Source organism: Aethina tumida, chromosome 6 (genome assembly GCF_024364675.1).
Source record: "Aethina tumida isolate Nest 87 chromosome 6, icAetTumi1.1, whole genome shotgun sequence".
Taxonomy (NCBI): domain Eukaryota; kingdom Metazoa; phylum Arthropoda; class Insecta; order Coleoptera; family Nitidulidae; genus Aethina; species Aethina tumida.
The window spans coordinates 16,830,925-16,858,056 of NC_065440.1; the positions used below are offsets into that span (position 1 = coordinate 16,830,925).

At 37.2% G+C, this 27,132-nt stretch overlaps 6 protein-coding genes and 1 long non-coding RNA gene across 11 annotated transcripts in view; 6 read left to right on the forward strand and 1 right to left on the reverse strand.

The window, feature by feature from the left end:
• LOC109602107 (cytospin-A) overlaps positions 1 to 10,039 on the forward strand; it is a 35,138-nt gene extending 25,099 nt beyond the window's left edge. For 3 of the 5 annotated variants that reach the window (XM_049969259.1, XM_049969260.1, XM_049969258.1), the window contains exons 5-12: positions 2,410 to 2,579; positions 2,634 to 2,818; positions 2,870 to 3,043; positions 3,218 to 3,886; positions 3,937 to 4,251; positions 4,313 to 4,456; positions 4,706 to 4,868; positions 5,044 to 7,283. In XM_049969259.1, coding sequence (XP_049825216.1) covers positions 2,410 to 2,579; positions 2,634 to 2,818; positions 2,870 to 3,043; positions 3,218 to 3,886; positions 3,937 to 4,251; positions 4,313 to 4,456; positions 4,706 to 4,868; positions 5,044 to 7,148 — 3,925 coding nt within the window. In that variant the 3' untranslated portion in view covers positions 7,149 to 7,283. Of the gene's footprint in view, positions 1 to 2,297; positions 2,580 to 2,633; positions 2,819 to 2,869; positions 3,044 to 3,217; positions 3,887 to 3,936; positions 4,252 to 4,312; positions 4,457 to 4,705; positions 4,869 to 5,043; positions 7,284 to 8,493; positions 8,668 to 8,902; positions 9,140 to 9,195; positions 9,316 to 9,373; positions 9,649 to 9,705 lie in introns of those variants that run through there. The other 2 variants (XM_049969261.1, XM_020018435.2) reach the window with 2 other exon arrangements.
• LOC109602108 (uncharacterized) lies at positions 7,372 to 8,445 on the forward strand. Its single transcript, XM_020018438.2, has 2 exons — positions 7,372 to 7,747; positions 7,802 to 8,445. Exons 1-2 carry the CDS (start codon positions 7,430 to 7,432, stop codon positions 8,279 to 8,281), a joined length of 798 nt encoding a protein of 265 aa, XP_019873997.1. The 5' UTR covers positions 7,372 to 7,429; the 3' UTR covers positions 8,282 to 8,445.
• A 1,257-nt stretch (positions 10,040 to 11,296) lies between the features above and the next one.
• LOC109602105 (uncharacterized) lies at positions 11,297 to 11,673 on the reverse strand. Its single transcript, XR_002191709.1, has 3 exons — positions 11,593 to 11,673; positions 11,447 to 11,537; positions 11,297 to 11,395 (listed from the first exon to the last, which is right to left on the reverse strand). It is a non-coding gene; the product is annotated as an uncharacterized LOC109602105 (long non-coding RNA).
• A 2,619-nt stretch (positions 11,674 to 14,292) lies between these two features.
• LOC109608039 (alpha-tocopherol transfer protein-like) lies at positions 14,293 to 15,650 on the forward strand. The gene is made up of 6 exons (XM_020024482.2): positions 14,293 to 14,561; positions 14,617 to 14,773; positions 14,822 to 15,074; positions 15,127 to 15,237; positions 15,292 to 15,394; positions 15,451 to 15,650. Exons 1-6 carry the CDS (start codon positions 14,447 to 14,449, stop codon positions 15,600 to 15,602), a joined length of 891 nt encoding a protein of 296 aa, XP_019880041.1. The 5' UTR covers positions 14,293 to 14,446; the 3' UTR covers positions 15,603 to 15,650.
• Positions 15,651 to 15,712: 62 nt separating this feature from the next.
• On the forward strand, positions 15,713 to 17,479 carry LOC109602111 (alpha-tocopherol transfer protein-like). The gene is made up of 6 exons (XM_020018440.2): positions 15,713 to 16,011; positions 16,067 to 16,223; positions 16,573 to 16,825; positions 16,879 to 16,989; positions 17,041 to 17,146; positions 17,208 to 17,479. The coding sequence occupies exons 1-6, from the start codon at positions 15,891 to 15,893 to the stop codon at positions 17,357 to 17,359; spliced, it is 900 nt and encodes a 299-aa protein (XP_019873999.2). The 5' UTR covers positions 15,713 to 15,890; the 3' UTR covers positions 17,360 to 17,479.
• A 2,160-nt stretch (positions 17,480 to 19,639) lies between these two features.
• Positions 19,640 to 20,868, forward strand: LOC126265785 (alpha-tocopherol transfer protein-like). Its single transcript, XM_049968372.1, has 5 exons — positions 19,640 to 19,799; positions 19,857 to 20,016; positions 20,069 to 20,432; positions 20,484 to 20,589; positions 20,640 to 20,868. The coding sequence occupies exons 1-5, from the start codon at positions 19,682 to 19,684 to the stop codon at positions 20,789 to 20,791; spliced, it is 900 nt and encodes a 299-aa protein (XP_049824329.1). The 5' UTR covers positions 19,640 to 19,681; the 3' UTR covers positions 20,792 to 20,868.
• A 1,476-nt stretch (positions 20,869 to 22,344) lies between these two features.
• On the forward strand, positions 22,345 to 26,727 carry LOC109602112 (protein phosphatase 1D). The gene is made up of 7 exons (XM_020018441.2): positions 22,345 to 22,778; positions 23,534 to 23,653; positions 23,733 to 24,422; positions 24,473 to 24,822; positions 24,880 to 25,302; positions 25,361 to 25,502; positions 25,553 to 26,727. The coding sequence occupies exons 1-7, from the start codon at positions 22,475 to 22,477 to the stop codon at positions 25,702 to 25,704; spliced, it is 2,181 nt and encodes a 726-aa protein (XP_019874000.2). The 5' UTR covers positions 22,345 to 22,474; the 3' UTR covers positions 25,705 to 26,727.
• Positions 26,728 to 27,132: the final 405 nt, after the last annotated feature.

The following is a 27,132-nucleotide window of genomic DNA, read 5'->3' on the forward strand; positions in this document are numbered from 1 at the left end:
TATCAACTAATATATATTTGTCTGTGAAAAAATATAAATTAGGGCGAAAACAAATTGTTAAACTGTACATTGTTACCAGTATCTTTATTTATGATTTATTCTCAAAATATGCAGCTCCAGAAGGTTCTGAATGAAGTTCTCAATATCCTCCGAAGAGTTCTATCAACTAATATATATTTCTCTGTGAAAAAATATAAAATAGGACGAAAACAATGAATTAAGCTGTACGTTGTTAACAGTATCTTTATTTATGATTTATTTTCAAAATATGCATCTCCAGAAGGTACTGATTGAAGTTCTGAATATCCTGAAGAGTTCTATCAACTAATATATATTTGTCTGTGAAAAAATATAAATTAGGGCGAAAACAATAAATTGTTAAACTGTACATTGTTACCAGTATCTTTATTTATGATTTATTCTCAAAATATGCAGCTCCAGAAGGTTCTGAATGAAGTTCTCAATATCCTCCGAAGAGTTCTATCAACTAATATATATTTCTCTGTGAAAAAATATAAAATAGGACGAAAACAATGAATTAAGCTGTACGTTGTTAACAGTATCTTTATTTATGATTTATTTTCAAAATATGCATCTCCAGAAGGTACTGATTGAAGTTCTGAATATCCTGAAGAGTTCTATCAACTAATATATATTTGTCTGTGAAAAAATATAAATTAGGGCGAAAACAATAAATTGTTAAACTGTACATTGTTACCAGTATCTTTATTTATGATTTATTCTCAAAATATGCAGCTCCAGAAGGTTCTGAATGAAGTTCTCAATATCCTCCGAAGAGTTCTATCAACTAATATATATTTCTCTGTGAAAAAATATAAAATAGGACGAAAACAATGAATTAAGCTGTACGTTGTTAACAGTATCTTTATTTATGATTTATTCTCAAAATATGCAGCTTCAGAAGGTTCTGATTGAAGTTCTGAATAGCCTCTGAAGAGTTTTATCAACTAATATATATTTCTCTATGAAAAATGTAAAATAAGGCGAAAACAATAAATTGTTAAGCTGTACATTGTTACCAGTATCTTTATTTATGATTTATTCTCAAAATATGCAGCTCCAGAAGGTTCTGATTGAAGTTCTGAATATCTTCCGAAGAGTTATATCAACTAATATATATTTTCTATGAAAAAATATAAAATTGGGCGAGGACAATGAATTCTTAAGCTGTACGTTGTTACCAGTATCTTTATTTATGATTTATTCTCAAAATATACATCTCCAGAAGGTTCTGATTGAAGCTCTGAATATCCTCCGAAGAAGTCTATCAACTAATATATATTTCTCTGTGAAAAAATATATAATAGGACGAAAACAATGAATTGTTAAGCTGTATTTTTTACCAGTATCTTTATATATGAATTATTCTTAAATTATGCATCTCCAGAAGGTTCTGATTGAAATTCTGAATAGTTTCCAAAGAGTTTTATGAGCCACTTTTCTCTTTTCTATCAACATTCTACAAGAGGGACACATTTTAAGCAACTAAATTCTTAAAATATTCAATTCCAGAAGGTTTTGATTAAAATTCTTAAGAGTGTTGGAAGAATTTTTAGTTTCCATAATATATGTCTACTAATCTGAAGAATTTATTTAATTTTCTGTAATCACAGTAGTCTAACGACTGGCTAGAAACCACAACAACAACTTATCGAAGAATCCAATCCGATTTAAACCGCAGTCACACGTCGGACGTCGAATAAAAAAAAAAAAAGAAAATAAAAGAACCGTACGTGTTCCGGTGTGTACGACGGATTTACGCGTCCGTCAATCATACTAAATAACTAAAAAAAAAACAATAGACAAAAGCGGTTGTAGTCGGCGCCTGGGCCGCCCACATTCCGCGTTAGCATCTGAATACCAATTTCGCCTCTCGCGGTCCATTAAGGTCAAGACACCGATCGCGGGAACCGTAAAATAAAAAACCGGAGCAACGGTCCCGCGTCGTGGTGTAGATAAGCGACCTGCATCAATTACATTAAACATCTCGGTTGCCCAATTAAGATTTAATTGGGTGCCGTTCGGAACGATAAGCACCAGTTTTATTTATAGGCGCACAATTCTATAATTGTCCATTGAATGAAGAGTCGACACAAAAAGGCTATTGATAAAGCCAGACGCGAAGGTCACGATCATCCGCCTCGTCCGTCGCTGCGCACGTTGAGGAACGGTTTGTTTTAATTGTGGAAATGATGACATTTCGCACGGGGGACCAACCTTTCTTTTCTAATTGTTTTTGTAGTAAGTAAGACGTAAGACCGACACGAATTTTACAGTATCTCGGAAAGTGAAAGGTTGAACGTTAAGGTTTGAGCATGTACGCGAGTTAAAGTCTACCAGTTGGATTGGCATCGAAAAGATGAAGTCGATCAAGGCGATATTCCGCAGAGGGCAGGCGCCCAGTTCGAAGATCGAGGACAACAGGGACGACCTGTCCAGGACCTCGTCCATCAGCAACTTGAACGCCGATGCAAAGGGCAGCAGGGGAGCCAAACCCAAGAAGGCAGCGTCCAGGGACCGGCTCGACAAGATTGGCGACAAGAAACATGATAAGAAAGGTACTTTGCCTCAACCTCTTTGGTTAAATCAAATTAATCTGATTTGGCCTTCAGGTTTGACCAAGAACAACAACAAACTAGAGACCAACGAGTACTCGCCCGAAGCTGTCAACCCCACCATCGACATCCTCCAGAAGCAGCTGGCGGAGATGGCCACGGAAAAGTCCAATCTGGCCCTCCAACTCGGTGAGCAAAAAGGACAGCTCAACATCCTCCAAAAGGAAATAGAGAAGCTCAAGGTACTAATCCCTTACAATAATTGTAGCTATATAATCAACCAACTGTCGTAGCACTCGGAGGAGGAGTCCAACATGCAGCTGGACAAACTGGTGGAGGAAAACACAGCCCTGAGGAACCGACTAAGGGACGTGGCACATTCCCCACTATCAGACAACGAGAAACAACAACTTTTATTCGAGTCCCAGAGGCACCACAGTTCGGCACCAGCTTCAATCGCTTCGAATGTAAGTTTTGACGCTGTCACTTCACAAATTTCTGACATACTATAACTTGTTTGTTCAATTATTCCCGCTGCACTACAAATTTCCCCTGATGTACTGCAACCATGCTTACAAGAAACGAATTGTACTATCTCTGCTGTACCCCACAACTGTTACATATTTATTTTGTGTTCGTAGATTCTAGATGACATGCAGGGAGACGTTACCGCCTGCACCACCCCCGAATGGGACAAGCACAGCAGCGGCAACGTGTCGGAAATATCCGTGGCGTGCCTCCAGGACAAGATAAACCAGATGCAAGAGACGCACTACAGCACCAACGAGGAGCTGCAGGCGACCCTGCAAGAGCTGACCGACCTACAGAGACAGCTCACGGAGCTGCAGCAGGAGAACGAAAGGCTGACGGAGGAGAAGACGCTGATGTTCGACTCGCTGTGCCGCCAGACCGAGAGGCTGAACGACGCCCGGTCGGAGGTCGAGTCGCTGAAGCAGCTGCTGTACAAGGAGAAGGACGAGCACGCCGCCAGTAATTTCGAGTCGGCGGTGGAGAGGGAGAAGAAGCTGGTGGAGCTGCTGAAGTCCGCGCAGGAGGAACGTGAGGGTCACCTGTTGAAGATCGAGCAGCTTACCGGGGAGCTTCAGGAGTGTAGGTCGTTGAACGAGGAGCGGGAGGGGGATGTTGTTAACTTGTCGGAGCGGGTTAAGACGTTGGAGAGCACGTTGGACGCTAAGCATGCGGAGCACAAGCAGCTGGATCAGGAGCTGGCTTTGGCCAAGGATCAGTGCAGCAGCAGGCAGATCGAGATTAACAGGCTGAAAGATCTGTTGGACAATGCCAGGACGAAAGTAAGTTAAACCCCCACCTCCTCAAACATTACTAAAATTATTTTGCTTAGATCAACGAACTGGAGCAGGACAGGGCGTTAAGCGACAAGTCCGAACTGGACGAGCTTCTGGACAACGCACGCAAAGAGAAGGACGCCCTCGAGTCGGAAGTTGCCGATTTGAAGGAGCAAGTGGCCAGAAGCAAGAACGAAGCTGAAAAGTTCAAGGAACAAGTGTCCATTTTGCAGGAGGAGTGCAAAGTTACTAGAAACAATGCGAAGACGACGCAAAGCGACTTGGAGTACAAGTGTGAGAAGCTTCAAATGGAGAAGGCCTCGATTACTGAGCAGCTTCAACACTTCCAAGAGGTTGTCAACGAACTACAGGTTCTTTCTTTAATAATCTAGTAGTAGTTTTATTGTTGTGATTCACCTGTTTTATTTATAGGTCCAGAGTCAGTGTCAATTGGAGGACAAGAGGCAGCTGTCGGCGGTGCTGAGCGAAACCCAGAGGAATCTGAGCGAAAGCGAAGAGAAGAATTTGGTTTTGATGGCGGAGGTCGATGAGCTCAAGAAGATACGCAAGGAGGAGGTTAGTTGTTTACACAAAATCATAAATATATTTTCTCAGATCGTGGGCTATGACTAAGTTTCCTCTGTATCTAATCTTATCTTTCAATGAGAGAGGATGTGTGACGTTTCAAGGAATTGATCAGTTGTGTGTTGTGTGTACAAAAAGTAAGGTGGATTCTATTTATTGGTAAAAAATCCTTAATTTAAATTCATTAGTCTGTTCCAAACTGGAAAATTTCTGAAGCTAAATATAAATTGTCTGTTATAGACGGAAGACTGGGAGAAATTCCAAGACGACCTTCTGACATCCGTGCGAGTGGCCAACGACTTCAAAACAGAGGCCCAAAAGGAACTACAGAAGTTCGTGCTGGACAACAAGTCGCTGAGGGAACGTGTGAGACAGCTCGAGTCTCAAATCGACAAGCTCAAAGGTTAGTTGCTGGTTTTTCGCCTAAATGTGTGTCGTTGTTTGCTGCGGCCTTTGAGGTAGTTGAAGGCTGCACTAGTGGCTTTCTAAAGGTGGGTCGTACGTTCTAGCGGTGCTTTTGTGTTGTGTCCAAACTGTTACTGAGAACCCCACGCATTGAAGAACTTGATTTTATAAAGCAGGTGCAGTTCAAAGCCCCGCCATGTTTTCGATGCGCAGGTCGTCGAAAAAAAGCAGCCAATCTGCCGAGGCCAAAATGGGTAGTACCACCTCCCTAGACAGTGCCGATAAAAAAGACTTCCTCGGCAAGTTCGTGAAGAAGCGCGAGAAAAAGATGCGCAGCAAACTCAAAGCCATGTCGGTGGAGGAGGATATGCTAATACAGTCGTTGAACGAGTGGTACACGTCCATAGATCCGGCCATACCCGAGGAAGAGCTCAGTGAGCAGGAGAAGGTGGTGCGTAGGCTCAAAAACATGTACGACCAAGAGCAGTGCGTGGCCAAACCTGTGGCGAAACGCCCCAAAGAACTGTTGGCCATCAGTAAGCCCCTACTGGATTCGGTCATAGCCAACCCAAAGTTGAAACAAATAACCGACGACCCTTCCGTACCTTCGGTTGACTCGCAAATCAGGGCGAGCGCCTTGGAAAACAATGTGGAGGTCAAGTTGCCCAGGCCTAAATTAAAGCCCACGTCCGTACGCAGGGCGGACAGTGAGCAATACAAGAAGCCGACAAAGGAGGAGTCCGACGCGAAGACCAAAAGTCTGAGCGACATCCAGTTTGTCTTCACGTCCAACGAAAATAAGCTGCTCAGGAGTAAGGAGTGCGAGAACTTGTTTAAAGAGGACGGCGACACTCAGCTGCACCGGGTCTCGTCCATCAAACCCTCGGATTCGGTGTCGAATCCTCGCAGCTCCAGCCACGACGTGAAGCTGGAGGAGATCTTGGACGAGATTCCCACCATCTACGATTACAATTCGTTGCCTCGCCAGCAGCAGTTTGCTGTTAAAATAAACAAGGCTTTCGAGGAGCACAAGGCCAAAAGCACCAACTTGAAGAGGTTCAAGAAGAACATTCAAAGCTGTGACATCAGTACCCCAATAAAAGAGACGGTGATGAAGAACGGGGAGCCTGTTAACAGGTTAAGTTTAGATTTTGACAACGCACCACCACTAGTGTCGTTAAACAAGGTGTACTCGAAAAGTTACGACTCACTGAACGTTCTAGATGATGATGATGATCGTTCGGAAGGCTCGAGCTACTCGTATGGCAATTTCGACTTGGCCACAGGGCAAATAAGGCGTTCCCAAAAGAGGGTGAATTGCTCAAGCAACATGTCCAGCATCAACATGCAAAAGAACGGCTTCGAATTCACTGAGATATCCCCCTCGGATTTGGAGGAGGATGCTAGAGTTGAAATGTACGACTCCAGCAAGGATTATGGTAAATATGATACTGACAAAGATGATGACGACAGCCTATTAATGAACTCAATTCCGATGACTCCTAAAAGTTACGAAAGTAAACAAGAGTTTGTGTTCAAGAAGCCAGAACTTGACGTTGATAGTGGATTCGAAGCTGACAAGCATGGTGATGACGGTCAAGTCTTTGTTAGTGAGCAGACAATCATAATTACAGACCAAGATGTACAGGAAAAAGACTCTGAACAAAGCACCGACTCAGATGGAGACCAAAACAAAGACAGCTTGCTAGTAAACACAATTCCAAGGGCTCCAAAGATAGACACCAACCCTGAGTCGGAGACGATCAAGAAACAAAACAAATACGGCGTAAAGGCCCCTCTGGTCATACGTAATTCTTACAAACAGGTTTTAAAGGAGATGAAAAGTCGGGAATCCTTCCGCGAAGCTGAGGAAGATAAGACCGATGATGATGATGATGGTGATGAAGGTGAGGTGCAAGAGACCAGCTTCGACGATTTCTTTGCCCCAGTCCGGGTGGACCAACCGTCTCAACCAAATCAGAACAAGCTCGACGAAGAAGACCACAAACTGTTGGCCTCCATAAAGAGACGTGACTCAGTGAGCTCAGACATCAACGAAGCTGACCTGCTGTTTGTTCAGGGTTTGAGCCAGAAGTACGGGTTGGAGAATGCCCCTTCTGAGACTGGTAGCTTCGAACGCAGTTCCTCCATCAGGAGGAGCAAGTTGAAGAAGTTCAATTTGGATGAGGATATAGGTTACACGCCGGTCTTTGACCGTGGTTACGCGTCGCCCAGTAACACGTGGAACAAAAAGAAGGAGGATGTGGCTGATTTGTGATTAAATTGACCGAATCGACCATGAATCTCCTCTCGTCTAAATTTGGCACTCATTTGAAGCTTTTGAATATTTAATATTTATGAATAGTTTATTTATACAAGTGTTATACGTTTGTAATAAAGTTTAAAAATTTGATATGCTTGTTTTTATTACGTCTATGGATTTAATGTCTATTGAAACGACAACAATAATCAGATGTCATTAGTAGTTTTGCATTTATTTGATGCCACGTCGAAATTGTTAGTATGCACGTCAACCATGACACTTAATCTGTTAATATTATGAAAAGGACCACTGAAAATTACACTGTAGAAGTAGAATCGAACACGAGTATAGCAAACTCCCAGACCAATCAGCCTCAGGACTTGAAGGTGAAGAACGTCGTAAGCGAGACCAACCTGTCGATCGAAGCGATAACGGACAGCAGTCAAAAGCGCCGCGACTTGGAGAAAATGGAGGACACGGACGTGGAGAACGCCTCCGGCTACAGCAACGTCAGCATGAGCTACTCCTACATCGACGTGGCCGAGAAGTTCGAAGACCTGAACATTGCGGCGAGTCTGAGCTTCCAGAACTTGGAGCGCAGCAACGACTCGAAGGTGAACCTGTTCCGGCTGGACAACACCTCGAGCAACTTCTCGGGCATGTTCCAGGAGCCACGCCACTACGAAATACAGGGCACGTCCAAGCGTCTGACGCGTGGCGTCTCGAACGAGAAGATGCCCAGCAACGCCAGGATCGGCGAAGACCTGGACAACTACATCGATTTCATACCGCTGGACGAGAACACCAAGTCGTTTTACGTGTCGCAGAACTTCGAGCAGCGCAAGAAGTCGGTGAATTTCTCGCCCAATTCGGAGTACAGATTCCCGGAGCCTGTTAGACCGGTGGACGTGGCGTCCAAGGGCAGGGACGTGGACCTACCGGCGTCCACGTCCAAACTCTCCCTGGTGGAGGAGGTGAAGAGCACCATCGGCTTGAAAAACCAGTACAAGTCCGACTCGGAGAAGGACTACGACTTGAGTGTCAAGTCTAGTTCCAGTTGCACCACCATCGAACAAACGTCGGAGCACAGCGAAATCGCCCCCGACCACCAAGAAATCCTGTCCATGATATCCGAGACTGATAAATAAAACGACCCTTATTTAGATTGTACACGTAATATTAGTAACATTCGATTTTTATTAGTTAGTAGACTAATACACCAGTACTTGTATAAAAATTTTGTTGTCACAGTCAATTTGAGCAATTTTTTTTTTTTTGCCCGGCTATTCTGAAATAAAAGTCTTAGAAACGATGTGATTTAAATTGCAGTTTGATAAGTGGTTGTGTGTGCAATTTTCAGCCCAAAACGCCGTCGAGTCCACGGTACAACTGAGACCGACGTCGTTCCCCAACGACGAGTTCGCCTCACGGCGTCAGAAGGCCGCCCTGTCCAGACAGAACAGCCGTCAATCCGTCAAGTCGTTGATTGAGAGCATCGAGAACGCCGCCGGGTCCAAGCCTCCAACCAAAACAGGTAAAAATCACTTAATTTCAATTTTCATTGAGCTTAATGCATTGATAGAAAGGTGATTAAATTACCTATCCAACGATGCCCGAATTGTTGGAATCGGATGGAAAATAGCTGAGTTATGGCCTATGGAAATTCAAATTCCGTGGGTGTCAATGGATGCGTAATTTAATGGCCTTTTCAACTATGTATCATACGTCCTAATAGTTTAGACTTTTAACAATTATTCACCCATAATTAGGTTTGGGAGTGATGTCGCGGAGCAGCTCGTCGTCGTCGATCAATTCGATGGCGTCGGACGTGAAGAGCCCCTCCAGCCCGTCGCTGATAATGCCCACACCGTCGCCCGGTTCGCCCCTCAAGACGCCTGACTGGACCGACCAGTTGCCGCCCCAGGCGCCCCCTTCGGGGGCCAAGACGCCCCTCAAGGAACAACAGCCCAACAAACTCGGGTGGTCGGCGAAGACAGTCATCTCAGGTAATTAATTATTTAATGTAATGATTAATGATGTTAATAATTAATTAATGAAGCAGATTCGCTGAACAAGCCGGACATGTGCAAGACGAAACAGGACGAGAACTACCGCGAGTCAATCCTGCAGAAGGGAGGCATCGACTTCGCCCGCAGGAACAGCTGCTCCGACCTAAGCATAGGTAGTACCACCAGTTTGAACCTCAATATCGGGTACTGAATGACCGATTTGTTTTACAGGTGAACGTAAGGACCCGCTGAACAGTTTGGTGAAGAACGGCGGCTCCAAGAGGAACGCGCTGCTCAAGTGGTGCCAGAACAAGTGCGTCGGCTACCGGAACACCGACATCACGAACTTCTCGAGTTCGTGGAACGACGGGCTGGCGTTGTGCGCGTTGCTGCACACGTACCTGCCGGACAGGATACCGTACGACAGCCTGACGCCGCAGGAGAAGCGCAGGAACTTCTCGTTGGCGTTCGCCGCCGCCGAAAGTGTCGGCATCACCACCACTTTGGTACTACTCCAGTATAACACTGTTAAACAAGTATATAACTAATTATTTCTGTTGCAGAACATCAACGACATGATTCAGCTGGAACGGCCCGACTGGCAGCAAGTGATGAGCTACGTGACGGCGATCTACAAGCATTTCGAAACCTAAAACGATCACATTCTGTTTTTTTTTTTATATTTTAAGTTCTGTGATAATACAATACAATAATAACAAGCTGAGAAATGTCATTTTCCGTTCTAGGTGGACCGACGGTTGTTGTATTTAATCAGTAAAATCTAAAATTTGTTAACTAAAGTACTGAAAAACCTGTAGTTGTAAGTTCGGTGTTGTGAACTGGACCGAAAGACTGAGAACGTTTTATAATTATTATTATTAAAAATTTTGCTATTTATACATGTTTTTTCTGCATTTGACACTGATCAAAAATAAACTGAATATGGATAAAACGCGGACGCACACGTCCCTTACCAAAGATGTCAAAACTGATTTTTGCCTTTGATCCGACTTTTTGATAACTTTACAAAAGCATATTAATATTTTGTATGATACTTTTACATATTTATACATTTATATATTATATATATATCTAGTCAGCATAGATGTTTATCTTGTACGATTCGGATGAATTTGTTAGTTTTTGTCTGAAAACTGAAAAATTCACCATGTAGAAGCGAAAATTGTATACCCCTTTTATAGCAAGCTAATTAATTTATTGTTTGATTTTCTACTTCAGTCTCGAGTTTTCCAATAAAAATTAATAAGACTGTTTTTGGTATTCTTAAATAAAATAATATTTAGTTGATTTGCCCCCCACATTTATCTACGGTTTAACATGTTTTTTTCTTCTTTTGTAATATAAGATATGAAAATAAGATTATAATTTTATTAGGTAAGAGTTTTTGTTGTTTTTTTTTTGTAAAGTTATTTTTTTGTATTCTGTTTGTGGAAAATATAAAATTAATCTTAACAAAGGTGTTTTATTCATAAATTTACGGTCTAATTCTTCGTCCTGATTTGTTTACAAATACAGTTATGGCCAAAATTAATTCGTTACAATACAAGAACATCCTGTTGGGTCTGTATAAATGTTAAAAAAATACGTTTTTACATCACATTAAAATGAATCACGTTAAAAACTGTTTGCTCATCTTCTGCTTAATTGTAAGTACTTAATTAACTAATAAATAGATGTAAAAACTATTTTTGTTGTAATTTTTGAAGGGTTTAATCAGGAGGGATAAAGCCCAGACTACTGAAGTCCAAGAAACGACTACACAGTCTACTGAGGTGACAACAAATGAAATGATGGAAATAGTGCAATTAAACAACAGTTTTGTTGGCTCAGCTTTGATGGACAGGATAAAAATCAACGATTTTGTGGACAAAAATTTTCAAAAGCCAGATCCAAGAGAATTGGAGACATCTTTGCCGGAAAAAACATGAATCTATCTATGATAGATGTTTTTTAGTAGTTTAAGTAATGTTTTAGTATTGCTGAATTAGGAGAAACAAAATATTATTTTTATTTATGGTCTTATGTAATAATAATTAATAACATAGTTAATTAAATTTACTATATTACATAATTGAATTAAAAGTAATAGACAAGATTTTATTTAATTACCATAATAAAAAGAAAACACAAATAATTTTACTGATCAACTTTATTGAACATCAAACATAAAACCCCTCATTAATAATCAACCTTAGGTTGAAGCAGCTGTTGTGGTTGTGGTGGTGGTGGTGGCTAAAATCAAAACTTTGAGCCCTAAATCCTCTTAAATAGAGTTGAACTTACATCTCCTTCCACAGGCAGCATCGTGGTGATGATCACCATGCAATCCAGCGTGATCATGGTGATCAACTTGGGGCAACCCGTTCGTGTACAACTACAATAATTTTTTACAACAATTTGTACAAGACACTCAAGCATCATTGACTCACCACACAAATAACACAAAGGACGAAAACCAAAGCGACTAAGTAGTTCATTTTTCACTGCGTTTTCTAACGTTTGACCATCATGATTTTTATATGTGTTTTAATTTGGATAATTATAGTTATTCTGGTGTTTGATTCGGATAAACGCTTTAGGAAGTTACGATTTTAAGGAAGCGACATAAAAAGGCGGAAATACTGTCGAATTGTTATACAATTTTATATAATAAAATTTTATTAAATTATTTCGTTGATTCTGAGAAATATGTGCCTGAATAAAAATTGCATGTTTTACATTGGAGTCATTTAATTGTTGTAATAGAAAAACCGCATCTCGTATAGGAAATTATGGCATGTAAGTTTTTGTCGTCTTATCATTGAATAAGTAATGAGGGATTATTATGGTTAATTGTACATTATTAAATGGAAACGACTCAATGTTTTACATTGACTGTCTGGTTGAAAAATGAATGAATGAATAGTTATACATTTGTTTTCTGATGTTAATGTTGTAAAATATTTCACTTTATCCCATATTTTGTAAAGAATCTCGGAATTAGAACAAAGATCTCAGATTCAGATTCAGAATTAGAATCAGAATCTCAGAGTCAATATTAAACTATCAGAATCAGAGTCAAAATCTCAAAATCAGAACAAAATGAGAATCAAAAACTCACTATTATATTCAAAATCTCAAAATGGTAATCAGAATTAGCATCAGAATCTCAAAGTCAGAATTAAAATATAACTCTTAGAATCAGAATTTCTTAATTGGAATCTCAGGATCTGGATCAAAATCTCGTAATCAGATTTAGAATCTCAGAATAAGAACAAAAATTTCAACCCAAGAATCATAACCCCATAGTTGGAATCAGAAATAGTATCAGAATTAGTATCAGAATAAAAATTGAAACCTCAGAATAAGATTCAGAATCAATGAATTACTATTAAAAAATCAGAATCAGATTCAAAAACTCAGAATCAGATCTAGAATTGGAATCAGAATTTCAGAATCATAAATAAAATTACTGAATCTCTGAATTATAATAAAAATTTTAAAAAACCAAATTCAAGATCTGAGAATTGGATTCAAAATATCAGAATCAGATTCAGAATTTCAGAATTTGAATCAAAATCAGATTCAGAATCTCAGAATCAGAAACAAACTGTAACAATCACAGTCTCAAAATCTTAATCAGAATGAAAAAATTCAGAATGAGAATCATAATTTACAAATAGATTCAGAACATCAAAATTAGAATCAGAAAAAGCATCAAAATCAGTATATTAAAGTTAGAATTGAAATAAAAATCTCAGAATCAGAATTTCTTAATAAGAGTCTCTGAATAAAAAAAAATCTAATATTTATATTCAGAAACTCAGAATCAGAACTAGAATTATAATGAGAATCTCAGAATTAGAAACAGAATCATAATTAAAATTTCAGAATCTCAGAATTTCAAAATTAGATTCAATTAGTATAATCGGAATTTCAAAATCAGATTCAGAATGTCAAAATTAAATTCAAAATCTCCGAATCAGATTAAAAGGCTCAGAATTAGAATGAGAATCACAATCAAAATTAAATTAAAGTAAATGTTAAATTTTACATTTAATTATATTAATTTTATGGTTATTTTTATGGCACCATAATATTATAAATATTTTAATTGCTGTGTATTTTAATAATAATTGTAGCCCAATTATTAAAATTTTTTTAATCGCTGTAATTAAAATAAACACTAGTCTGGTAAAAGTGTAATCTTTTAAACTAATAGTCATAAATTACAACAAACTTAAATAAATTCTTACCTGCATAATTCAGTAATTAAGATCAATATCACTAAATAATTATTTAAACACATATAAAAGATAAGAAAACAGACAATAAAATTAATAGTGCACAAAAATGAAGTTTTCAATCTTACTTTACATCTTTGCTTTGTTGTTTCTATCTGTATTTAAACAAAAATGAATCTGTAACACTTTCTTATTGATATTTTTTAGGTGCAACCATTTATTTATAAAATTAACCCTTCAATTCAATCCTTGGATGTTAATTATAAGAAAGGATGTTTCGGACCAAGTAAGTAACTAAAGAAATTTTAATGAATTGCTTCTAATTATTATTCTTTCAGGCGACTCGAAGAAAGGTACTAATTAATCAATTAAATAATAGATTAACTGAATATAAATTTGTAGCTTATGATTCATCTACTTCAACAACTAAGGCACCATCTGAATAATAAATAAAAATGAATAAATTATGAGCAACAGCAATTTATCTGTTTTATTTACTGAATATGTAACTAAATAATTATTTACTTTATGTTCAATTAATTTAGTTCGTTCAAAGGTTTTAATCACTTTTTATATTTTTTTAATTGGCACAATTATTATAGGTAGTAAAATCGTTCAAGGCGACAATAAATCAAAGTTGAAAAATCATATTTCACGTGTACAAAATTAATTAGTTCGATTTACAAACATGGATGTCGATCACGCAAACTTTGTCATCAAGTCCAAATCGGTTCAAACGTTATGCATGTGCATAAATCCTGCGACAAGGCCACAGCTAAACATATTGTTATAATTATAATTAATAATCGAAACGTAAACACCACTTGTGCCATTTAATAATTGGTTTGAAAAGGAAAACAAATGTTTCGTGTAGTTTTGCATAAAAACAAGCGACGTTGTAATCTTATCTTATTAGTAGCGTGAACGCGAAAACTAAATTTAATGATCACGCACGAAATAAATTGGCGACAACAACAAAGGAAATTGAGGCATTGTTGCTCAATCATTTAAAAGCACTTAAAACCCTTGACTTGAAAGGCATTGAGTCAGTGATTCCAGAATGGCGTTAGCTAATGTGGAGGACGAGTACAAGAAGGACCCCAACCTGAAGAGGGAGGACGTGAGGAGTCTGTTGGAGTGGGTGGAGCACCAGCCTCATCTACCCAAAATCACTGGTGAGGAAATAATCCTGGGATTCTTCCAGAGTGGGTCAGGAATTGTTTGTTTTAGAGTTACAAGCTATTTTGTTCTTGCACAGCTGCTATTACAGCAATGAACAAGCCAAAACCACCGTTGATAATTATTTCACTGTGAGGACTATTTGCTCAGACATTTTCTCCAACAGATCACCCAATAATCCTTCGGTGACAGAAACGCAGGACGTCTGGTAAATTTAGCAATCAATTTACAACCAATTTTGACCTTTAACTTGTAGCTTAGTGAGACCACTTCCGAAGCTGACACCTGAGGGCTACACCGTGATCTTTTCGAAGCTACTAAACACCGACCCAGACAAGTACAACTTCTCCAACCAGATCAGGAACTGGGACATGTCCGCCATAAGGAACTTGAACATCAAAGGCACCTCCAACGGTTTGATCATGGTTGCTGACTTGAAAGGGATCGCCTTCGGCCACGTCACCAAGCTCAACATCATCACCATGAAGAAGTTCATGTACTACCTACAAGTAAGTTGACTCAAGAAGCTTAAAAATTGGATACATCTTGTGGTTTTTGCAGGAAGCCATGCCCATCAGGATCAAGGGCCTCCACTTCATCAACATCGTCCCCTTCATGGACAAAATTCTGGCCCTGATGAAACCCTTCATGAAAAAGGAGTTGATGAGCATGGTCGGTTTGCCTCTAGTTGTATTCCTCAGTTAATTCAACCTAAGGCATTTTCAGCTGTTCCTTCACAATGACATGGAGGAGTTCTACAAGTACGTGCCCAAGGACATGCTACCAAAGGACTATGGGGGCTCCTGCGTCTCAATCAAAGACCTCCAAGGTAATACCCTCCAGTGGAGTGGACAACAACTTGTAACATCCATAATTATTTTGTAGAGCAAGACAAGAAGCTGCTTCGGGAGTACGAAAGCTTCCACAAAATGGAAGACGCCCAAATGGTCAACGAAAAATTGAGGCCCGGACGTCCGAAGCAAGCCAGCGACTTCTTCGGCGTCGAAGGCACGTTCAAAAAGCTAGAAGTCGACTAAATTTATACCTTTTTGTACCTTCAATGTGTAATAAAGGTTAATTACTAATTTGTTTTTCTTAATCTAGGAAACGTGCGTTCTCAACGGAAGCACTAGGTATTTATTAACGACATTAGCTCATTAAAAAGGCTTATTAAAAAATATCCAATAAGATTTTAATTAGATACGAAATTGTTTGTAACAATTAAAAAAAATTACTAGTAAAAAACTTGTTTTTTAGTAGTTAATCAGATGATTTGGTTTTGAGACATCAGTTGTGAGGAAGAGTTGGTGGCTGCAACATCTAAGATGTGTACTAATCTTGTGGACGTTCAAAGTTTGTACGACAAAGATAAGGACCTGAAGCAGGACGATGTGAGGAAGCTTCAGGTTTGGCTGGAGAAGCAGCCGCACCTGCCTCAAATTACTGGTGAATAACTACTAGAATTTTGGCCTATTTAATTTGATTTGTTTAATTATTTTAGAGCTGCAAGTGGCTTTGTTCCTGCAAAGCTGTTACTGCAGCAACGAAGCTGCGAAACAAGCTCTGGACAACTATTTCACCATAAAAACTTTGTGTCAGGATATTTTTGGTAACAGGAACGTTGCTGATGCTGGTTTTAAGGAGACCATGAATGTTTCGTAAGTGTATTGTTTTTTAATTGTTTCATAATCAACAATAAATTGATTTTTATTGTTTCCACTGCTCAGATTTTAGTATTTTCTTGAAAACCTTGAAGTGGAGTAAAAAACTGACAATAAATAAAAATAACAAGCAAAGGTCAGACATTGGTGTACCTCATAAAACATAATAATTGTTTAAATGGTTCACATATTTACATAATTTATAAACAACTCGCAATTCATATTTTTAAAACAAATTTATCCATTCAAAAAAGTGACTCTCAATTTATTTTTAGAATTCTAATTTTGATTAAGATTCTCTTAAGTTTTAGAATTTCATAATTAATAATTGTTGTTTTACTTTAAGAATGTTGAACATTCTGCCAAAACTGACTCCAGAGGGTTATTGCATCAACTACATGAAATTGGTGGACTGTGATCCGGACCACTTCCACTTCATCAACCAGCTGAAGCAGTTCGACATGCTGACGATGCTGCATCTAAGCAAATGTGGACCGTGCAACGGATACGTCCTTGTTCTGGACATGGAGGGGTCAGTCTTTGGTCATTTGACCAAAGTCAACTTGATCGTTGTCAAAAAGTTTCTGTTTTATTTACAAGTAATTTAACTAATTGTCAGTCAATTGATTTATTTATTGATGGGGCATTTTAGGAAGCCATGCCGGTGAGATTGAAGGGCATCCACTTGGTGAACATTGTGTCTTGGGCTGACAAGCTGGTGGCACTTTTGAAGCCCTTTATGAAAAAGGAGCTGTTCGACATGGTACTAATTGTTTCATAATTTAATTAATTATCTACAGACAATATTTTTTAGTTATATTTGCACCCTGGTTTGGGTGGGGACTTCCCCAAGTTCGTGCCTAAAGAATGTCTTCCAAACGACTATGGTGGCCAGTGTGAATCAATAGCAGTTCTCCATGGTACCACATTCTTAATTACATAATTAATTCTTTTACAAAACTCATGTTTGCTCATTTACAGAAAAAACAAAACAATTTTTGAACGACAACGCAGAGTTCTTCAAATGGGAGGACACCCAGTTGGTGGATGAAAGCAAAAGGGTTGGAAAGGCGAAGGGTGAAGGAGACTTTTTTGGGATTGAAGGAACTTTCAAAAAATTACAAGTGGATTAAATTAATAACACAAAATTTTTGTTTTGTATTTTAGTTGGATTACAATTTATTATTATTTATTGTTCTTCTCAATTTTATGGAGTCAAAAGTACTTAAATAAATATAAAAATGTTAACTGTATATTGTAACAAACATATTTAAAAAACATGTTAATTTATTTATTATAAAAATTGTTTAAAATTTAAACAATTATTTCAATTCAAAGAATTTCTTATAGAAATAAATAATGTAACATCCAAGAAATATTTAACAAAACATAAACAACTTTTTAATAAATCATCAATGATTTTATACAAATATATAACAAATATTTCTAAGAATCATTTGTTATATCAAACAAACATTTTTATTATTTACATATTTTAAACAAAACATTAAAATATACAAAATTTGTCTTTTAATTTCTTTTATTTTTTCTAGTTGGTTATAATATACCAAAAAAAATTATTGAAAAAATATATATAATTATTATTATTTCATTTACAATTATTTAAAAAATTGTTAATTTAACCCATTAAATTTATAAAGAAGTTATAAAATATTAAATAACAATTCTTTAAAATAATATTAATAAAAATTAAGTCAAGTAAATATGTATGTATTTACTCAAAATACTAAAATTTATAAAAAATTAGACTATAATTTAATAAATAATTATTTCAAAACATAATTGTTAAATTATAACAAATTAAAATGATAAATATTAATAAAAAACATAATTATTTAACATTAACAATTATTTTAGGAAGTGAAAAATAAATAAATAATTATACAATTAGAATTTATTTATATTTAATAATAAAAATAATGAATTATTAATATTTGTTTCAATTTACAAAAAATTAATTTAAAAAAGGAGGAAACTAAAAAAATTATAATAATATTTATTTAATAATAGCCAATAAAATTTTAATTTTTTTTTTAATTTTTTGCTTAAAAAAAATATATTAATAAAATTGCCTTAATTAAAAATTAAATAAATAAATTTTAAAAATTATTTTTCTTTATTATATAGAAAAAAAAACAAAAAATAAAAAAATATTTAGCAATATTTATTAATTAATATATGAAAATTTTATTTTAGAATTAGAATTTATTTATAATTAATAATAAATATGTATTTATTATAAATATATCTTTGAATTTACAAAGAAAAAAAACAAAATTATTGAAATGATGTTAATTATCAGTTGATTAAATAAATTAATATTTATTTAATAATAACCAATAAAATAATAAATTTATTAAAAACCTATTTATTTTAATAAAAAATAAAAATTCATGTAAAATTTGTTATTATTTAGAAAAAAATTAAATATTTAGTAATTATTTACTAATCAATATGTTAAAATTTTATTATTTATTTAAAAAAGGAGGAATATACAATTGTAAGAATAATTTTCACTATTGATTAATTAAATAAATTAATTATTAATTAATTAAAAATTAAAACAGTCATAAACTAACTTAAAAATAATAAAATTATATCATTAAAAAGAGATATTAAATAATGAGTTTTTAGTACAAAATATTCAAGAGATTCAGATTGATTTTTTTAAATATTAATATAATTTTAAACAAAAATATAACTGTGACGCAAACCACGACCTTCATATTTCCGGTGTAAATTTTAAATTCACTTTTATAATGTTATCTGTAGGTAAAACATTTAAACATTATTTTATATAATATTCCTGGAATTTAAGAATTTTTCACACTGCAGAAAAAATTGACCTTAAAAATAAATCTTAAGTTTAATATTTTATTCTTGGAAGTTTAAAATAATAAAATTAGTTTAAATATTACATTTTTTTAATTACTTTATTAATTTCTTTTTTAAGAATTAGCAAATTTTAATAAAATCAATCAAATAACAACAATTCAAACCCATAAATTTAAATATATAATTTTGAAGGTTTATTTATTTTTATTTTAAAATATTTGGAAATCTTCCAGATCTTCTAGGTCAGCTTCTTGCATTTAGATTATTGTCCTTTACTTCCGACTTCCTTGATTACTAAAAAAACAACCTCAAGAGTAAGTCATCAAAAAAATAATTAAGAATAATTGTTATTATTATCAATTAATGGGATATGTGTTATTAGGTGAACCACATGATTAAAAAACAAATAATTAATTAATTACCCACATTATACAATTCATACATACAATTATAACAATATTAAACAACCATATCATTGCAATTATGCATAAAAACCTGTTTTCATGTCCACTAATAGTTGGGGGGTTTAAGGTTACAAGATTTAATAATCAAATCACAGTTCGTGGAGCGCGTCCAGCGATTCTGGAACCGATTCTAAAATGTGCACGAACCTAGACGTCGAGACTGCTTACAAACAGGACCCCAACCTGAAGAGGGACGACGTGAAAAAATTGCTGGTGTGGTTGGAGAAACAGAATCACCTCCCTAAGATCACAGGTACAAAATAGAAATTTAGTTTTGAGAGTTAATTGATGTGTGGTGGAATTTTTGAAGAGTTGGAAGTGGCCGTTTTCTTGTCCAGCTGTTTGTACAGCAATGAGGCGGCCAAAAAAGCTCTGGATAACTTCTACACCATCAGGACTTTGTGTCCGGACATATTTTTCCGGGGTAACGAGCTGCAGGAGCCCGGTTTCCAGGCCACCCTAAACGTCTCGTAAGTCTTCCATCCAATCCAAAGATTAATGAGTTAATGGTACCAATTTAAGGTTGATGAAAGTGCTGCCACAACAAACCCCTGAGGGCTACTGCATAAACTACATGAAACTAATCGACTGCGATCCGGACAAATTCGACCTAATCCACCACGTAAAAATGTTCGACATGCTGACCCTCCTCCACGTCCACCAGCAAGGACCCTGCAAGGGCTACGTCCTGATTTTGGACATGGACGGCGCAGTCTTCGGCCACCTCACCAAATTCAACTTGATCGTGGCCAAAAAGGGCATGTTTTATTTGCAGGAGGCCATGCCTGTTAGACTGAAGAGCATCCACTTGATCAACATCGTGCCTTGGGCCGACAAACTGGTCGGCTTGGTTAAGCCGTTCATGAAAAGGGAACTTTACGACATCGTAAGGACTTCCCCGGTCATTAAATTTCAATTACAACCGTTAAAATTTTAGTTGCACCTGCACGCAGGCTCAGGAGGGGACTTCCTCAACTACGTGCCCAAAGAGTGCATGCCAAAGGAACGTGGAGGAGCAGCTCCCTCGTTCAAAGAACTACAAGGTATTTAAGTGTGTATTTATATTATTTAGTTGCTCAAAGAAGTGTTGTAGAAAATACCAAAAAATTACTCAATGACAACGAAAGCTTTTTTAAAAGACAAGGTAATTTATTGGTGGATGAGAGTAAAAGAGCTGGAAAGGCCAAAAATGAAGGGGACCTGTTTGGAATTGAGGGAACTTTCAAGAAACTGGAAGTGGACTAAAAATATAATGCTAGTCTTAAGATTTTGTGATAAACTGTAAATAAATTATAGACAATAAACAAAAATATTACAATTTATCTAAATTTATTATAATAATCACATCTCAAGAAAGTTTTGTAGGGAATATCTGAATAAAAAGTGATGATTTTGTGATATATAAATTAAAGGTAATAAATAAACGTATTAAAATTATTCAATTGCTGAAGTGTTTTTTGTCTATACTGACGTATTTGTTAATTTTTTTAATTTTATTTACATGTACAGACAGCATAATAATAACTGTAAACAAATTTCACAACACCATTAACTTGTTATTGCAATATACTGCAATATGAATGCAATATGCAATTTTGTATGCAATAAACTTTAATTAGAGCATAATTTAAAACATTAAACATTATTTTACAACCCAATTATACTAATTATATCTGTTCCAAATTATGTTATATTTATTCTGGTATATGAATATTATATTTATAAACAGAATTATATGTAATTTTATTATAAATACAACAATATAATTATAAGGACAACAGTTTAAATTTAGTAATATTTTATATCCTTATGTTAACTCAAGTTTTACTACATTAGTTGTAAAAATTAATTATGTTGTTAATACATACAAGTTGGGTTGACTTATAATGTCAATAAACATATTGAAAATTGTTTAAATTACTGTTTATAACCAACTAACTATAACCTTGTATCAAAGATTCTTTAATTTTTACAACAATTAGTTAGTGGTGGCCAGAGAAAAGGCACAAAATTTAAAATTAATACATTTAGTATATATAAACTAATAGAATAATTGTACAAATAATATACTGTAATTATTTTAAATAAAGTATAATATATTTTGACTGCATTTAATTGAAGGTGTGGATTTTCTAATTGACATAAAATATTAATGTATGGTACTTCTGTGGCCACCACTAGGATTAATTAATATTTATATAAAATATTTTAGGAAATTACCTTAATTTATTTACTGAATGTTGAAGCAAGCCCAAATTTAAAAGTTTTAAATTAAAACTTGTCACCTTAATAAACAATGCTTAGGCTAATGCAGGAATCTGTAACGTTGATACTACGTACTTTTTATAATCCTGCGTATTAGTCCATAGGTGAAGCCAGTACATCGCATAATTTTATTGTTTTGCAAATAACTAATAATATTTTGAAGCAAAATCATGCAAATTTTGGAAGATCTCGCTGGTTTTTAAATTATTAACATCCATAAAGCCCCCAGGAGTGAAGGCCGATAAAACAGTTGACAAAAGACATAGTCTCCATCTATCTGCAGCTGCGTTAATTACACCTCCATCACGTTTTCTGCAGTTTATAATTAAATTTTAATCGTGTATTTGTTTAAACAAACGTTTGTGCAAACGAAATTTACGAATTAAGGAAACCCACGCACGTTTCGAAATGCCCGCGCCGCAACTGCATTACCGACCAGCGCGCCAAACCGAAAGCCGACCGACAACCGACGTACGTCGTGGTGAAAGTCACGCGGGTGCGAGAGAGAGCGACGTCACGTCACCCGTCGCATCCTTTGACACACTTTAAACACGACAATGACAGTTATTTCACAAACAATTCCCAACAGGTTCGAACAACAACAATATTGCATGTGATCGTTATTGTTTTTTAAGTAGCGAAGGTGTGCAGTGAGATGAGAGGATGCCCGCGTCGATAGGTGTGAATTTACGTGTGACCGGCCACTGCAGGCAGGGCGGCCGCAAATACATGGAGGACTATTTCACGGTCGCCTATCAGCAGACCGACGACGAAAAGGATTTGGAGTACGCGTTCTTCGGCATCTACGATGGGCACGGGGGCGCCGAGGCCGCGATATTCGCCAAGGAGCATCTGATGGAGACCATCATCAGGAACAAGAACTTCTGGTCGGATGATGATGAGGATGTGCTACGGGCCATCAAAGAGGGGTACATCTCCACGCATTACGCGATGTGGCGCGAACAAGGTACTGTTTTGTTTACTAATGGGCCCCGCTTAACTAGTTTATCTTGCAGGTTTTGTGAGTTAGATCCGATTTTTGTGTTTGACAACGTAATCATTATGATCTGGTGGTGGTTTACGAACAATTGATATGAAAATGATGCAGGGCAATGAATTAATGCAATGATATGCGACAAAATTAAGAAACTTGCGGAATTTATTGTTAGGTTAAACGTCACTTTTGACTTAACCTATATAAACAAATTTATTTCATCAATCAACAGTGATAAATTTATGTAGTTTATATTTTGTAGAGGCTTATCAAATTACAATTATGCATTGAAATATGAGTAATGTCTATTATTTGTGTGTTAATAAAAAATGGCTGTGTAAAATGTGATGTAATCAAAAGAGAATTTTAAATAACTGATTGAATTCAGGCAATTTTTCATAAATCAATTTAAATAATAATATTTGACTATCTATTTTTGCCCCTACAGTTGCTCCATATTGGATAATTTTCATGTTGTATTAGGAAAAATACATTTTTCTATCCATTTTTTGTGTGAATGTGAGTGAGCCCTTTAGTTTCATCAATGAAAGCTTGAAATTAATAGAATAATTATGTATAATATAATGAAATTAAATAAGACAAGACTTAGAACAATGGTTAAGTAAGATAAACTTGAATGAAGCAATTTTTATATACAAAAATTGTCCCCTACACTTTATTAAATGTTTTACGATTCTAATTCGATTTTACATAATTTTTTACAACAGAAAAGTGGCCAAAGACAGCGTCAGGTTTACCGAGTACCGCAGGAACCACTGCCAGTGTGGCTTTCATAAGGCGTGGCAAAATATACATTGGACACGTTGGTGATTCTGGAATAATTCTAGGTAGGTAACACCTAAATTGTCCTTATACTTACCCAATTTATGTCTTTATTGTGAAAGTACAAATAATGATTTTATTCAGGTTATCAAGATCCGGATAGCACAAACTGGAAAGCCAGGCCCTTAACCAGGGACCACAAGCCGGAGAACGCCGAAGAAATGACCAGAATCGAGAACTGCGGCGGCAAAGTCGTGGCCAAGTCGGGCGTACCACGAGTGGTGTGGAACCGCCCCCGGATAGGGCACAAAGGACCGGTCCGCCGTTCCACCCCCATCGACGAGATCCCCTTCTTGGCCGTGGCCCGGAGTTTGGGCGACCTGTGGTCCTACAACTCAGCCCTGAACCGCTTCGTCGTGTCCCCCCATCCGGACTGTACGGTGCTAAAGATCGACACCACCACCCACCGTTGCCTGATCTTCGGCACCGACGGTCTGTACAACATGATCAGCCCGCAGATGGCCGTGCTGATCGTGCAGCATGCGGAACGCCACAACGAACAGGCGGCGATGAGCGACTTCAAGAAGTCCTGGCAGAACCCGAGCAAAATGCTGGTGGAGCACGCCCTGCAGCGGTGGCACACCACCAAGATGCGGGCCGACAACACGTCGGCCATCACCTTGATGCTGGACCCGCCCGGGCCACCGAGGGCGCAGGTGCTCAAGGACCGGAAGAAGGCTGCGTATCCGGACCGTGGACTCAAGATAGTCACCCGCTACGAGGACGGGGACAACTCCAACTGTCTAAACGAGGCAGAACTCGACAATCAAATGGGTAAGTACCCCCAGGTACTCGTTGGACGTAGCTCAACAGAGTTATTTTAGATACAACCATTGAACCGGAGACGGAAAACGCCCAACCATCTACAGACGAGAACGCCGCCCCCATACAAAAGCCGCCGCCGGTGACCTGTGCCCCGGAACTGCCCTCCGTCACGTCCAGCGACAGCCCCGCCACCACCTCAACTAGTTTCCCCCTGAAAGAACGGAACTTCGTGCCCAAGCCGAGGGAGAGCACCAGCTTCGACCCGCGCGAGACTCGCCCCAGTCCCGACCACCTGAACGCCGCCACCGACAAGGAGAACCAGTCGTTCGCCGCCCCCGACGACTCGATCCAAATACACGAGATCTCGTCCAGCTCGAACGACCTGGAAGTGTGCGACACCACCACGGAGGTACTTCCCGCCTTTTTTACCTTTGATCTCCGATGTTTATTTTGTGGTTACTTACAGACGGAGGTGGTGAAGCACAACCTGCGAAGCTCCAGCAAGCCCAAGTCGTCGCCCCAGGTGGAGGAGCAGCACAAGAACACCAAACAACTGAAACGTAGGTGCGCCAGCGAGGAAAACGTGGTGCCTAGGAAGAGCATGCGTCTGGAGGACATACAGAAGAACTCCCCCAAGTGGATGGACGACAGACCCAAAGCCACGCGTTCGTCGCTGAGTGCGAAAGCGTCCAAAATGAGCATCGCCCAGAAAATACTGAAGAGCAAGAAGCTGTCGTTCAAAAAGAAGGACAAAATCAACAAGAACCTGACCAAGAGTAAGATACAGTTGGTGTTGGAGACTGTCAAGAGGGTGCAAAAGAAAATGCCGGTGGTGGAGAAGAAGCCGAAAGAAGTTAAGAAGCCTGTGGCAGTCAAGAAGGCACTAACGGTACGGCCTTCGAGCTAAATCTCCTTAAGTACTGGTCTAATTAAAGTTTTGTTTTTAGGAGCAGAGAACTAAGGTGGTGACGGGCAAGCTGTCGAACCATTTCCAAAGACGCTCCCTCCGTGCTACACAAAGGAAGCCCCAAACTGGTACAAACGCCGCTCACAAACCAAGTGATAAAAGTGCAAAGATAGTTTTAAGAAGTAAGCCTTTCGACACAATTTCGGTGCCGTTATTAATCCTCTGTTTGTAGATAGTAAAGCTGGAACGTCGCCTGCCGCCGAACGGACGGGGCTGCGGAAGCAGAAGCCGGAGAAACAGGAGACCAAGGTCAAGACGCTGCGGAAACAGATCCAGCAGAAGACGGCGACGTTGAAGAGACGTGTGATCAGCTCACGCAAATGAATTTTATGTAGAAACGACAGAGAGAGAGAGAAGAGGATATTTTTTATTGTATAGTTTTTATAGATTTTATCGATATATTTGGCGGCTGAAGATGGATCGGACTGTAATTGTGTGGGGAGCACCGACTGACGTAACTCATTTTGTAGTTTACACCCTTTATGATTGGTTCGATCATGTTTTACAGCACATAACGGACTACAAAATGGGAATACGAGCTCGGCCACCTCCTGAATATTGCCAAATTTTGATTTGTACAGAATGATGATTGTTTTAGATCGATTGATTTTCGGCCACTGCCAAGATAAACGTGATTTTTATTGTAAAAATGTACTGATAATTTGTGACTTTCTAAAACTGTGGGTAGTTTCACCTGTTGAAATGTTTATTGTTACTTTACGTATAATGGAAATTGTTTTGCCCCCATGAATTTCACAAAGTCTTTCAGAAATTAAGTTTAACTGAATTCTTTTACTTTATATTATTATGGCGAAAAGTGAAAATATCCACACCAGTCAAATTGTTATTAATTTAAGTTAGATATAAGATTCTTGTTATTTTTCTACATATCTACTATATTGTATAGTACCTCCTTTCGTAGTTCTTGAACTTTTAATGGTTTATTTATTTAATGGATTTTTTGTTTGCTGTGTTTTATTCGATTGATAATCAACAGATTGATTAATTCAAAAGTGATAGTTCTCTAAATACGGATTAAGTGTAATTGCATGGTCTCAGGGAAGATGAGTTTACTAAAGAATAATCCGTGTTTGATGTTCTTTTGAATTCTGTTTTAGTTGACAATTAAATCTACTTATGTGTTAACAAGTGTTCATTTTCATCATAATTGTGAAATCACAATTTAGTTTAATATTTTATGGCTATTTTAAACCTGCGAGTTGATTTTTTCAGAATAAATCTGTGCCTTCGGTTACCAAAAAAAAAGCAAAAAATATAAATCTGCAGTACGTTTAGGCAAAAGAGTTATATTTGTAAGAAATTTATTAAATAAATTTATAGTTCGATTGTTTGACTTATTTCTTCACGTATTTAGTACATTTATTTTTAACATATTTACTCACCTTTCTAACCTCAAAAACACTAATTTGTCATTTTCTGGATGAATGGTTCAAAATAAAAATAATTAAATATGATTTTCGTATTCACCACCCCGGAATTAACCTATAATAATGCAAAACAAATTTCCCTGTAAACTAAAAAGATATATAATTGTAACAACAAACATTAATAATCCAATTTTTTCCCCTTCCCTTGTTCAAAACTATGAGATAGAAACACTTGACAGACACAGCCATTAAGAAATGCACCGCTTACTTAGATGTCACAAGTCTTGCATCTCTCTCTAACTCTCAATAAATATGTATCTCTGTCTCTCTTACCCAGGATTTTGAAGCTGTGGATTTTCTAAAT